The following is a 14575-nucleotide window of genomic DNA, read 5'->3' as shown; positions in this document are numbered from 1 at the left end:
TATGTGTTTCTCGTTGAGCGTCGGCGGCCTGCGTCCATCCCGAGTCAGTTACAGAATGGACGGGAGAGGGCGGATGATGTGTTTAAGGGGATATGACTCATTAGGGGCCAAGCATGAGCCCAAATCCAGCTCTTCAGAGTCCCGGGCTCCTTCCCTACTTTCTGCTGGTCGTGGAACTGGGGACGGGTCTACCAGCAGAAGGAGCAGGCTGGCAGGGTGTGACGTTGCTGGTGGGGGGGAGGACCGTCCCGTAGACCCGCGTCTCGTCTCCGCTGCGTGGCATGAGCAGCCTGGCCACAGAGCTGCCCGATGGCAGGTGCTCCTCGGGGGGAGACTAACTGATGTAAGTCATTTTTCCCACAACCCAAAAATATGTTCTCTTCTGAGCTGAGGAACTGCTGATTAAATTTCCCTTAAGTGTTAGTACAAGGAGCTGTCTTTTTTTTCTCTTGATATTGGCCTTTAAACTTTTCTGGCTTCGTACACAGTAAACCAAACCTCCTTTTCATCAGACTTCAAGGTGGGAAAGAAAATGAGCACATCACCCCAGGGCCCCTGGACCTCAGCATCCGGGTCCACGCTCGCCTGGGCTCTAGACGAGGTCAGGGCGACGTGCAGCCTGCCACCGCCCCCCTCCCCCAACCTGGAAGCCGGGCCTCCGGGCTCCCTTGAGTTTCGTCTTTGTATCCATTCATTCGTGCATGCGTGCATCCACTGAGCGATCTGAGCACCGCGGGCCCTCCCAGCCAGGGGCAGGGTCTGGGGGACAGGGAGACGGATCAGACCCAGGCCCGTCCCTCTCTCCGAAGGAGATCACAGGCTCGTGGGGAGGGACCCAGATAAAGGGATGGTGACAGACTAAGGGAGAAGATGCTTAGGCACGGTCTGCAGCAGGCCTCTGACATCAGGAAGGTGTTCCTGGAGCTGGTGCCAACCGAGCTGAGTCTGGGAGGGTGAGCTGCAGGAGTCCGAACCAAGAAGAGGGCGTGAGCAGATGCCGTGCCGTCAGAGAGCACAGTGGGGGTGGGGGTGGGGGGCTTCAGGCTGGAGCCGGGTGCTGGCCTGCACGAGCAGCCGGGAGACGGGCCATCCGGACCCAGTTTGTAACGGGTTCTTGGCTTTATTCCTGCTCTATCCCTAGTACCCACCACAGGGCCTGGTGCAATGTGGGTGCTCGCTGGTAGTTCTGAGTCTCTGTTCCTTGTGTCTAAAATGGGAATAGCACTTACTTTTGTGCCGCTGCTGCTGTAGCCCAACATCCTAGAATAGGGTCTGTCACAGAGTAGGTGCTAAGTCAGTATTACTTGAGCCCAGTGACGATACCGTATATGGCCATACCCTGGACTTACTGGTCAGCTGCTGTTATTGTCACCATCATGTGTAGTTGGAAAAGCAGTTACTGGCCACCTCGTGACAGGTCCTGTGCAGAGCTACACCCGGCAACAACTCAAAGATTAAGTGGAGAGAGCGCTCTACTTGATGTAAGTAATACTTGTGAGCCTTTGTCGGGCAGACTGGATGCTTCACCGGTGTTTTGTCTCTTCCGAGGCTCTTTAGAACTCCTGGGCAAGATGTCCTGGTTGCCGTCTCCTGTAAGTGGTCACCAAATGACAGCCGGGTCCTTCTGCGGCCACCTGGGCTGGGCATGGGCACGTGTGGAGGAGCTGGTCCTATGGAGAACTCGTGCCCAGCCCCTGCCAAGGCCCTCAGCTGGGTGCAAGGCTGCCACGCAGAAAGAGGCCTCCCCGTGGGGTGTGGGGGGAGCTGGAGGCCACCCGCTGCAAACATTCATCTTGGCAAGAAAGTTACCAAGTTTTACTTGCTGTGGTCTAGTTTTTAGGAGCTAAATGGGCTTTTAAAATTTATGATGAAGTATCTCATGCATATAAAAGAGTATAAATAGTGTGTCTGTGCCGTTGGGAAAATAAATATGAAATGAACATCTGCGTGCCCGTTGCATCTACCAAATAGATAAGAATAAATTGCAAAGTTCTTCTGCATGGTTTCTGTGAATGCCTGCGCTGTCTCTTCATCCCTCTGTAGCTGCAGCTCTCACCACACCCGCCGTGTGGCTTCATGGCCCAGGCTTGGTGCAGCCTGGCACCTGGCACCCCGTTCGGGTGTCCTTCCTCTGCCGCCATCAGCCCCACTAGTCCTGCTAACCTTTGTGGTCTCAGCTACACTCCTCCCCTCCCCCGTCTTCCAGGGAGAGTTCCCTACCTGGCCTCCTGGGCAGGAGGGGACTCCCACAATGCCCTGGGCTCACATCACCATAGCATCTGTTTGGGTTTGTCCTTTATTGGGCCATGAGGTCCTTGAGGACTACAGGCCTGTCCTCTCCATGCTGAGCGTGGGGCGCAGCTCAGAGTGGGCGCTCAGGGCGTGTTCACTGGGAGCCTGGGCCCCACGCAGGGCCTCTAGGGAATGCTGTGTTTTAGGGGACCGCCGTCTCCCGGGAGAAGCTGATTCTCCGACACCATGCATTCCATCTGTCACCTGGCATTTCTGAATTTCCATCCTTGTGACTCTTCCTCGCCTCCAACTGTGGAAGAGTTCTCCAGACGGAGAAACACCTGGAAGGACAGTTGAGCCTGAGACAACTGCCCCAGAGAGGGCAGCGGAAAGAATTCCGGCAAACCAGTCCCTCCGCCTTGTCCTGAATGTGTGCGACCTTTCGGCACATCGGGGGGCCCAGGCTTCGCTCCCAGACGGGCATTGTTTTAAAAAACGAGTCTGACACCGAAGCCCACCTCCCTCAGCCTGAACATCCCCACTGTGTTCCAGAGACTTTGTCACACCTTTACCACTTGTCACTCACACACAGCGGTGACCCCTTTCTACCTTGAGTCCCAGCCCCGCCGTCAGAGAGACTGAGACGGAGACATCTCCCCGCACACCGGGCATCGCAGGCTCTGTTCTCACCCCTCGGGCACTGAGGCTTCCAAGATGTTCAGCAAACAGAAGTGCTTGGAGTCTTCTTAGTTCTGCGTCCTCATGCGTGTGTTTTGAACGTGATAAAAGTAGAATAACATGACCAACTACATTGCAGAAAATTCTTCCCCAGGCACGTTCTATTCCTGAACAAGTGAGGCCTTAAAAATAGTCTTTGCAACCCTAAGTGGACCTGAATTTTATACCCTGTGTTTTCTGCTCTTATCATAGAGTGGGCATCTTCCTTTACGTCACTTTGTTGTCATAATCCTTAACTGCGTGCCGCGCTTCGGTGGGCCGTGGTCCCCTGAATTTTTCCACCCCCTGTTTATTATCGATCTCCGGGTGCTTGTTGAAGGGAGATCTCTGACTTTTGGAGGCTTGGAGGGATTGGGGTAGAGGAGTAATAAAGAGGGTCTTGGCAAGCGAACAGAGGGGCAGCGGGCACCAGGACCCGGAGGGAGTCCCCAAGAACAGGCACCTCTCATCCATGTTCTTCTATGGCAGGGTCACTGGTCTGGCAGAGCTGGCCTTGGTGGCCCCTTGTAGAAATGACAGAGGAGCATGGGCTGGAGGAAAAGGCAAGCAACAGAATGGCAATGTTGGGAGGGTGCCAGTTAACGAGCCAACCTGGAGAGCTGGTCAAAAATTGGGAAGTGGGTCACCTAGACTGCAGAGTGGAAGGCGTGCGCGCTCAGGTGGCGGGTCACCTGCAGAGTGGAAGGCGTGCGCACTCAGGTGGCGGGTCATCTGCAGAGTGGAAGGCGTGCGCACTCAGGTGGCGGGTCACCTGCAGAGTGGAAGGTGTGTACTCAGGTGGCGGGTTACCTGCAGAGTGGAAGGTGTATACTCAGGTGGCGGGTCATCTGCAGAGTGGAAGGCGTGCACACTCAGGTGGTGGGTCACCTGCAGAGTGGGAGGTGTGCGCACCCAGGTGGCGGGTCATCTGCAGAGTGGGAGGTGTGCGCACCCAGGTGGCGGGTCACCTGCAGAGTGGAAGGCGTGCGCACTCAGGTGGCGGGTCATCTGCAGAGTGGAAGGCGTGCACACTCAGGTGGCGGGTCACCTGCAGAGTGGAAGGTGTGTACTCAGGTGGCGGGTCACCTGCAGAGTGGAAGGTGTATACTCAGGTGGCGGGTCACCTGCAGAGTGGAAGGTGTGCGCACTCAGGTGGCGGGTCACCTGCAGAGTGGAAGGTGTGCGCACTCAGGTGGCGGGTCACCTGCAGAGTGGAAGGTGTGTACTCAGGTGGCGGGTCACCTGCAGAGTGGAAGGTGTATACTCAGGTGACGGGTCACCTGCAGAGTGGAAGGTGTGTACTCAGGTGGCGGGTCACCTGCAGAGTGGGAGGTGTGTACTCAGGTGGCGGGTCATCTGAGGAGTGGAAGGTGTATACTCAGGTGGCGGGTCACCTGCGGAGTGGAAGGTGTGTACTCAGGTGGCGGGTCATCTGCAGAGTGGGAGGCGTGCACACTCAGGTGGTGGGTCACCTGCAGAGTGGAAGGTGCGCACTCAGGTGGCGGGTCACCTGCAGAGTGGAAGGCGTGCACACTCAGGTGGCGGGTCACCTGCAGAGTGGAAGGCGTGCACACTCAGGTGGCGGGTCATCTGCAGAGTGGGAGGTGTGCGCACTCAGGTGGCGGGTCACCTGCAGAGTGGGAGGTGTGCACACTCAGGTGGCGGGTCATCTGCAGAGTGGGAGGTGTGCGCACTCAGGTGGCGGGTCACCTGCAGAGTGGGAGGTGTGTACTCAGGTGGCGGGTCACCTGCAGAGTGGAAGGTGTGCACACTCAGGTGGCGGGTCACCTGCAGAGTGGGAGGTGTGCACACTCAGGTGGCGGGTCATCTGCAGAGTGGGAGGTGTGCGCACTCAGGTGGCGGGTCACCTGCAGAGTGGAAGGTGCGCACTCAGGTGGCGGGTCACCTGCAGAGTGGAAGGCGTGCACACTCAGGTGGCGGGTCACCTGCAGAGTGGAAGGCGTGCACACTCAGGTGGCGGGTCATCTGCAGAGTGGGAGGTGTGCGCACTCAGGTGGCGGGTCACCTGCAGAGTGGAAGGCGTGCACACTCAGGTGGCGGGTCACCTGCAGAGTGGAAGGCGTGCACACTCAGGTAGCGGGTCACCTGCAGAGTGGGAGGTGTGCGCACTCAGGTGGTGGGTCATCTGCAGAGTGGGAGGTGTGCGCACTCAGGTGGTGGGTCACCTGCAGAGTGGAAGGTGTGCGCACTCAGGTGGTGGGTCACCTGCAGAGTGGAAGGTGTGCGCACTCAGGTGGTGGGTCATCTGCAGAGTGGAAGGTGTGCGCACTCAGGTGGTGGGTCACCTGCAGAGTGGAAGGTGTGCGCACTCAGGTGGTGGGTCATCTGCAGAGTGGAAGGTGTGCGCACTCAGGTGGTGGGTCATCTGCAGAGTGGAAGGTGTGTACTCAGGTGGTGGGTCACCTGCAGAGTGGAAGGTGTGTACTCAGGCGGCGGGTCATCTGCAGAGTGGAAGGTGTGCGCACTCAGGTGGTGGGTTATTTGAAGCTGGGTGTGCATAGACGTCAACCAGCTGATTCATTCCAAGCACACAGTCCTGTCCTTGGGTCCGAAACACCCCCTTCGCCCCACCGGAAGGGAGCCAGATGGCCTTGCAGCATCATGAGTCCACAGCACGGTCGGCGGCTCCAAAGCTGGTGTGGTTCTTTGCAGCACTGATGGCTGCTGTGTCAGTACAGGGAAGGGGACAGCCCTGCCCCCTTTAGGCAGGGGAAGACTTTCTTGGAGTAATGGCTTCCTTATGCAAACTGTGACTTCAAGAGGGGCATTTTAGGAGTGGGATCCTGATTAGGTCGGGTTATGCGGACAAGTAGGGACCAGGGGGTGCTTAGCTGGAGAAAAGTGAGCTCATGGGGCCTCAAAAATGATTCTTAATCGTCGTTGTCATCATCATCATCATCTTCATCATCATCATTTAATCATAGTAACTCCAAGTCATGGAGGTAGAAAATGTACAATCATTACTTTTAATCCTACCAGTGAAGTATCACTCCCACTTTACAGATGAGGAAACTGAGACTCAGGGATATAAAGTTGTTTGCCCAAGCACACGGCTGGTAAACCACAGGGCCAAGACTGGATCCCAGGTGTATCAGAGGCCAGCGTTGCCATTTCTTCCCCTGAATATCAATTTTTCCAACAACCGAACTGTTGCCTGGAGAAGATGAGGAAGGCTTGTTTAGCTCCTGGTAATAGAAGTGGTTGCAGTGGGTGCCAGCTACGGTGAGGATAATTTGTTTGACAACAAAGACGTTCCCTGACTCAGCTGCTTGCAGGTAGAATCAGCTCTCCTGACGGGGTAAGGCCAGAGTGACGGAAGGTATCCAGGGGTCTGATGGGTTGCTGGTGGAGCTCTGCTGGGGGAAGTCAAAGGTCGAATGCAGAAGCAAACAAAATAATCTTGGCCATCCCTTCTGTTTGAGTCAAGGCTCTTTGCTTACAAGGGGCAGGTATTGACAAGATATAGGTTTCGACTGCCTTCAGCAAAACACACTGTTTTTGCAGGGATAGGAGGTCGTTCATGGGGTAGAAGGAAATGGTGACCTGAACTTTAAAAAAGGCAGAAGTCCGTCTGGCTCTAGACATCCAGGTGGTGGCTGCTAATCTCACCTCAGCACCACAGCCAGGATGAATCAGCAGCGTTTCCCCCCCCCCTGAGACTGAGCTCCGGAGAGAGCTTCTGAGGGACTCAGCCCAGACCCAGACCCCACCCCCTTGGCGCCTTGATTGACAGCATCCATCGGGCAGGGTAGTTTTCAGAGGAAGTGAAGACACTGATACCAGAATAAAAAAGGGCATGGGCGCTGGGACACAAAACCTCCTGCCTAGCAAAGGAAACCACCCGCTGCAATAGTGAGTTAATTAGTGCATTAATTAGTTCATTGATTATTGGGTAGATAACAGAAGCCTATTTAGAAAACTAGTAACGTACAAAGAACAAGCACCGGTGCACCCACTACCCAGCCCCGGAAATTCTTTCCGTGTTTCAGGGGTTCCCTGAGCACCCCTCCCCGATCTCACCCACCTCCCCTCTGTGCTCTGTTGCAGCCGCCCCCCTGGCTTCTGGGTTTATTATCCTCTTGCTTTCCTTGGTCCTCTTATCCCATTTCTATCTCTAAAGGTCATGGGACGCAGTCTTCTGCCAGACGCTCTTTACTCCGGGCTGTAGTCACGGTTTACACACGCCTGTGGAAGGTTTCCGTCCCTCCGCCACCATCTGTAATCCCAGTGTCTGGACATGTGACAGCAGACCCCGGCTGCCGTGGACGGACATCAGGACAGCTCCAGGCAGGCTGCTAATACCGACACTGTGGTCCGTGACCGTGCTTACTTAGCCCGCGGGGAGGGGCAGGGGTCGTTAGGGCGTGTAGCCCGAGGTGTGCGGCTGGTCACCAGCGTCTGAGTGTGTGCTCAGCTTTACCAGAGGATGTCGTCCTGTTTTCCCAAGCGCCAGGGACCAAAGCTGTAGTCCTTCCACTGGTGCCTGCGCCCCCGTTGCTGCTCAGGCTCTGTCAGTGACGGCTGGTTTTTCACGCTGATGGATCATAAATTAGTTTATAATCCAGTTCGGTGGTGTGAGCTGGGAGTCTGTGCGTCTGCCTACTCCGCTGCCATCTTCAGGTCCCCTCGGCTGGTTTTTATAGAATCTTTAGCTCCTGCCAATCCAACACACGTTTTTTCTCTGATGACTGAGGTTTCCCTTCTTTGTGGTTATTTACTCGTTTGAAAAGTTCATGGTCGTAGTCATTGCCCAGTTTCTTACTGGGAGTTTATTTTCTTATTGACTTGGTACTTATGTGATCATATGATACATATTGTGTGTGTGTGTGCGTGTGTGCGTGTATGTGTGTGTATGTGTATGTGTAGTGTAACTATCTCCCAACTTCTGTCCTATTTTTATTTATTTTTTTATACAAAGAGGTATCAATTTAATATTATTGACATTATTCATATTTTCCCTTATGGCTTGAGCTTTCCTATCTTATTAAGATATCTAACCCAACATGATCAAGATATTCACTTATATTGTCCTCTAAAAGTTCTTAAGTTTTCCCTTCCACTGTTTTCTATAGTCCATCAGGAATTGATGAAATGAGGATTGGGTTTCATTTATTTCTCCCTGTGGGCCCAGTTATTTCAGCACTATTTATCCAACAGCCCATCCCCCCCCACACTGATGGTCAGTGCCCACACATGTGTAGCTCTGCATATGCAATTGTGGCCTAGTTGTCTAAGGTTTTATTACTAAAGCTGTATAATAGTTCTTGATGTCTGATAAGGCAAGTCCCCTTACCTTGTTCTTGTTTAGTAAATATCTTGGCCAATATTATTCCTTTGCACTTTGATATACATTTTATTTTTATCTTTATTGGTTTTTTAAATTAAATTTAATGAAGTAATGGTTAATAACATTACATTAAGTGTCAAGTATATATAATACATCATCTGCATATTGCATTGTCTGCTCACTTGCCAAGGTCTAGTCCCCTTCTGTCACCATGTATTTGACCCCTCTCCCAGGACACATTTTAGCATCAACCTATATAAACTGTGACTGGAATTGCAGTGAGTCTGTAGATCACTTTAGGAAGCATGGATGTTGCTTAGGATACTGAATCTTGCACTCCATGAAGATGGTATATCTCCCTTTTTATGCAGGTCTACTTTTATGTCTGTTTAGTAGTTTTCCAATATTCTTTTGAAAGGTTTTGCACACTTTCATTAGATTTATTTTACTTTATATTTCAGACACTATTGCAAAAGCTGTCTTTTTTTTTAAGTAAGTGTCTTTAATGAGATACAATCTCCATACCACACAAATCACTTATTTAAAGTGCACAATGCAATGGCTTAAGTATATTCAGTGAGTTGTCCAACCATCACGGAAATCTAAATTTAGAACAATTTGTATCACCTTTGCCATTCGTGGTCAGCCCCCACTGCTCCCTCCACCCAGCCCCTGGCCGGAAGGAGCAAGGGGAGGAGTGAGTGAATGGAGTACACCTGAGCAACGGGCTTTACACTTGACATTGCCCGCCTGGCTTCTGCTTGGTCAGTTTATTTTGGTTCTGTTTTCCCCTCCTGTTTCTATCACTACTCTGGTTTGCATGTTAATCTCCCAGCCTCTTTCCTGCTCCCGCTACTCCTCATCCTCCACACCCTGGCCAGACCACTGTCTTCAAAGACAGCCATGTGTCAACCCCGTCTCTCCTAGGACGCCCTCGGTAGCTCTCTTGCAATTTCAGCTGCTGGCATGTTTCTAGGGGGAAACTCAAGTTGACTCAAGCACTTTAGAAATGCATTATTATTGCCACACCACTCATTGGTGAGTCCACAAAGTCCTCTGCTGGGCCCTTCAGTTTGTCGCGGAGTCCCCGGAAAGCCAACACTGTCGACCTGCTTATTCCCTCTCGTGGCCTCCTGAGTCAGAGTTAGCTCGGGTTAACTCAGGCGAGAGGCTCATTAAGCCTTGAAACCAAGCTGCCTCCCTGACAGGCGCTCTGTTTCGCTTGAGTGACGGATGATAGCATCTTTGGTTTTTAAGGGCAGCAGTAATTGCATCTCTTTAGACCGACCCTGGCAATCTGTTCCCCGGCCCTGCAGAGCCCGGGAGATGCCAGATCGCTCTGCAGTCCATTTGTTCTTCAGCATACCTTCCCCAAGCACCTGGCCCATGCTGGAGACCATGCTAGGAAGTGGGAATTCAAAGGCTGACCCTCTCAGGGCTTGAAGACTAGCTAAAGAGAGAAAACAAGAAACAACAGAGAGCTAACTGGTGCTTGGAGAGACCTCTGCGCAGAGCAGAGAAGGGGGTGGATTTCTACAGTTCATACTCCTATTTATGAGTTCATGCACATACTAAGCTATGGAGTCACCAAAATAAAAGAGGGAGTCGGTTGAGCACTCACAAACAGGGAAGCCGATACAGCCACTTCAAAAAACTATTTGGCAGCATCTACTAAAGCTTGAACACGTGCACACCCTACACCCTGGCAGTTTCTGTCCTGGAAGGATGTAGACAGTAGGAAATTGCACCCAAATACATTGTACTTCAAAAGAAAAAAAATGCAAACAAATATAGAACTCCAGACAATGTGTGCACACTGCAACATTTAAGGGGAAGTAGTAACATTTGCAGTTTACTTTGAAATGCACCCAAAACAGAAGACGGAGGGATAGACGCATGGAGAGTGATCTGATCAGGCAAGTGTAGTTAACATTGAACACGTTAACTGTGGGATTTAGAGGTTGACTGTGACTGTGTGGGGGCTCACTGTAAAATGTTTTCAGCTTTGCTGTATGTTTTAATACGTCATATAAAACTCAGGGGGCCATACATATACGTATGTTTGGCAACAGACATGGACAAGTGTGGTCATAGCAGGATAATGGCCTCAAACTGGAAGCAAAGCAAATGCCCCTCCGCAGTAAAACTGTCCACTCACGTCACTGCTATAGAGTATTCCACAGTATGGGAGTGTCCATTGTTCAGACCACCACATGTCCATCAGTCCGGCTCCTGGTGCATGTGTGAATAGCTTCTTGTCCTTTGCTATCATGAACAGAGCTCGTAGGACCATTCCTGTTCATGTCTCCAGGTGCCTGCAGGTGCAGGATTTCTCTAGAGCAGGGGTCCCCAAACTTTTTACACAGGGGGCCAGTTCACTGTCCCTCAGACCATTGGAGGGCCAGACTATAAAAAAAACTATGAACAAGTCCCTATGCACACTGCACATATCTTATTTTAAAGTAAAAAAACAAAACGGGAACAAATACAATATTTAAAATAAAGAACAAGTAAATTTAAATCAACAAACTGACCAGTATTTCAATGGGAACTATGCTCCTCTCACTGACCACCAATGAAAGAGGTGCCTCTTCTGGAAGTGCGGTGGGGGCCGGATAAATGGCCTCAGTGGGCCGCATGCGGCCCACAGGCCGTAGTTTGGGGACCCCTGCTCTAGAGTATACACCTAGGAGAGCAGGTGCCCCACCTAGTGGTAGAGAATATTCTTCACTTTTCCAGGTAATACCAAGGAATTTTCCAGAATGATTGTATCAGTGTATACTCTTGCTACAGATTATGGTATCCTCCTCTACCCTTACTGTCCTCCCAGGTCTCAGTAAATTGCCTCCATGGGTCCCATCCCCCCCACCTGTATTGCAATCCATGCTCAGACGGGTGCAATGGTGACGCCCTCTTCCACACTTCATGCCTATGCAGGACAGCACATTCCCTGGTGTGACCCGATACATGATGCGTCCAAAATTCCCACTGCCCTGGGAGAGCTCACATGTTCTAGCTTGACTGCCGTGCAGCTGTCTTCATTTCCGCTTCAAGGAAGAGAGATAAACAAGCTCAATAGAGTGGGTGGCACTCAGGCTAGACTCCCGGGCTAATCTCTTTATACCAAAGTCGGGACATTCATCCTTGACATTGACACGCCATGTTCTGCTCTTTCTCTACAGCCAAGAGCAATGTGTCTCGAGATTAGATCCATGGGTGATTTTTCGCACCCACCCACCATCTGCCCTCCCTCCCTCCCGCATGACATCACCACCCCACCAGATCTGCCTGGCTAGGGACAGGGCGCTTATGAACGATAACCTTGACACTGCCTCCTTCCGATTACAGGTTAGCCTGGGGAGGAAGATAAAGACATTTGCAACCAAGATGGTAATCACGAGTGGAAATGATGAAGACAGAGGAGGCCAAGAGAGAGAGAGCAAGGAGGAGAGCGTCTTGGCAATGCTGGGGATTATCGGGACCATCTTGAACCTGGTCGTGATCATATTCGTATACATATACACCACGCTGTGAACAGCGCGAGGGTCCCCCGGTCCCCCGACGCCTCGGGGTGGCCGAGAGGAGAGGCGGGAGTCCCGTGTGCCGACGAGCCAGTGACCTGACGTCGCGCAGGCAAAGCGGGCTTGACCTACACACCCCAGTGGATCCAATGCACCTTCGAACTTTATCAAAGGTCATAAAAACCAACCGACCCTGCTGCCAGGGGCAGACACTTAAAGCACAATGAATCCAACACAACTCACTCACACGGCAAGGAACTCAGCGCCTCTGGCAGGGGGCCCGGAGGAGTGTTTGGAAGACCAGCCTCCCGAGCTGTCCGGGGGCGGATGGGTGCAGAAACTCAGAGCCTCAGGTCGCTGACGAGATGCCACGCAGACGTTGGGAAGGAGGAACGGGGCGGGTGGACGCGGCTCGCCGGTGTGTCTCCCGCGACCTGCGTCTCATCTCGGCTTGACGAGCTGCTGTTGAGTATGAAAAGCCACAGGGGCAGCTGACAGGCATCCCATTCATCCGAAGTGTCTGTTTGATACAGGGGAGATAACTTCTTTTTCTTTCTTCTTTTTTTCCCCCCTCTCATTGGCTTGACGTGTGTATCTGTTCTTATCCAGGTTTATAAATATATATTTTTAATAAATGTGCTCTATTTTTTAGCATGAAGCCCATGTTTGGAGAGGCGCTCCCGGATTCGCCAAGCTCTCCTCGGTTTTCTCTGCTTCGCCCCCCTCGAGCACAGACGCCCCGTGGCGTAGTCATTCTAGTCCTGTTTCTCGGTTCTTGAATCTTTGACCTTCTCTCTCTTTCCCTCTCTCTCTCTCTCTCTCTCTCTCTTTGGTCTGGAGGACATTTTTCTGTCATATGAGCTGTGGTCTTGGTCGGTGCATGTCTTGAGATTGTCCGTGGAGCGGCTCCGTGTCGTTCCGCCAGAGTTATAAAATGATCGTGGGCATGTGGACCTTGGATGCACTGTACCCTTACTGAGAATTATGCATGAACAAAGGCTGAGTGATAGATCAGCTTAAAAAATTGCCAAGGGCAAGCTCTGAGGAGGAGGGCGGCTGCGTGTGGCGGGTCAGCTCACCGACGGCGTTCTTACTTCATTCTTGTGACCATTCGTTGATCAGGTTTTGAGTTTAGTGGCCGTGTGCCCTTGAAAGATGGACAGGACGAGGGGAGGAGCTCAGCATTAGGTGCATAGTCCCTTCCTACGTGAGCCACCTGGGATCCTTTTCTAAGTAGGTGGGGCGTCCGTGACACATGGACGCCCCACCATGAGAGCTCAGTCCAGGCTGTGAGGACACCCGTGGGATAGGTGACTTTTCAGGGGCACTAGAAGGGAGGTAATGATCGCCCTAAAGGATTGCTGTGCTTTTTAAAGTTCCTGCTCTACACCCACATACAGCTACTTTCTCCTTGGCAGGGACGGTTAAATAAGTAAGAGTTTGCCCTGCTCCCAGGCTGTCTGAGATGAGCCTCTGCTTGGCTGCGGTGGCATGGTCTTAAAAGGAGGGTCAGAATTCCTCATTCCAGCGCCAGCCCTGCCCTGTGCCTAGATGGACTTGATTGATGCCCAGAGGTCTCTGCCGCCAGATCTGTCCTTACTTAGGTCTGGTGTCTGAAATTCCACCATTAGAGAGAGTCATTTCTTGGGCTCTCCTATAAGGGACCAGACTCTTTATAAAGCAAATGCCCTTGAGTACCCGGTTGTGACAGAAATTCAGATGTCTTCCCCACCAGAAGGGAAGGAAGTTGACAAGCATGTAGGGTGTGCTGCGTGCCAGGCACTTCGGAGTCTCCACTTCAAGACATGGAATTCTCACAGTAATCGTGAGAGAGGGAGTTTTTTCCCCACATTGCAGACGAGGGAAGGAGGGCTCGGAGAGGCCAGGAAACTTCCCTGGGATCACGTGGTTCCTCGTGGTGACTCACTGTCTGTCTTCCATAGCCCAGTGCGGGCCTGGAGGCCTCTGGGAAGAGAGAGAGAGAGGACGCCTGGGGCCGTCCCAGGAAAGGGCCCTCGGGGGTCAGCCCACAAACCCCATGGCTTTGCTGAAGGCCACCTCTGCACACCTCTCTTCCCCGCCCCCGCCCCCGCCCCGCAATAAACAACTCGGGAACTCCTTCAGCACTGGCAGAATCTCATACAAATAAGGACGAGGGGCAAGAGGAGGCCGGTCAGAAATGAAACGGAATGTCAGGGGGAGGAGCTAACGGGTTCCATGTGACTGTGGAAAGACTGTACAGAAATTCTGAGCAGTGAACAGAGTGATCAATAAAGGTGCAATGGAAAAAAAATCGTCACTGTCTTTTTTTTTCAACTTTGTGGTATTTTAAAACATCAGCCTCATTCCTTTGCCTATATCTGTTTTTTATTTTATTAAAAAATTGAACATGACTCTGTTAAACTGAGTCTGTTTTATTCAGCTTGAGGAAGCCCCCGTGGTTCTCCAAATGTACTAATTTGACATTTATGGAGGGGCACAAAGTGCCTCGCAATCCTCCGAACAGCCCCCCGAGGAGTTCCCGGGTTGTCCGGGACCACGGGCCAAAGGAGAGCTGCCCGGTGAGCGGCCACGGAGCAAGGCAGCCACCTCTGCCCGCAGCTCCGCACCCCACTTATCTCGTTGTCACGCAGCAGAGCCCCAGAGCGCACACCAGGCAAACCCAGGGTCCAGGGACATCTTGAGCAGACGGGGAAGGGAGAGGCTGCAGGGGCCCTGGGTCTTCGGAGTACGTGGGCTGGGCCCCCTGTGGCAACAATCGCAGTGCCCAGAACGGCAGCAGGCCCGGATCCAGGAC

At 52.4% G+C, this 14575-nt stretch overlaps 1 protein-coding gene across 2 annotated transcripts in view; it reads left to right on the top strand.

Annotated features, from left to right (window-relative positions):
* The window catches only part of TUNAR (TCL1 upstream neural differentiation-associated RNA), a 45145-nt gene extending 31104 nt beyond the window's left edge, over positions 1-14041 (top strand). For both annotated transcript variants that reach the window (XM_066274089.1, XM_066274090.1), the window contains one exon: positions 11606-14041. In XM_066274089.1, the coding sequence (XP_066130186.1) occupies positions 11606-11791 (186 nt within the window). In that variant the 3' untranslated portion in view covers positions 11792-14041. The remainder of the gene's footprint in view (positions 1-11605) is intronic.
* Positions 14042-14575: the final 534 nt, after the last annotated feature.

This window comes from Saccopteryx bilineata, chromosome 4 (assembly GCF_036850765.1).
Source record: "Saccopteryx bilineata isolate mSacBil1 chromosome 4, mSacBil1_pri_phased_curated, whole genome shotgun sequence".
Taxonomy (NCBI): Eukaryota; Metazoa; Chordata; class Mammalia; order Chiroptera; family Emballonuridae; genus Saccopteryx; species Saccopteryx bilineata.
The sequence above is the reverse complement of the archived record's forward strand: the minus strand, read 5'-3'. Positions and strand labels throughout refer to the sequence as shown.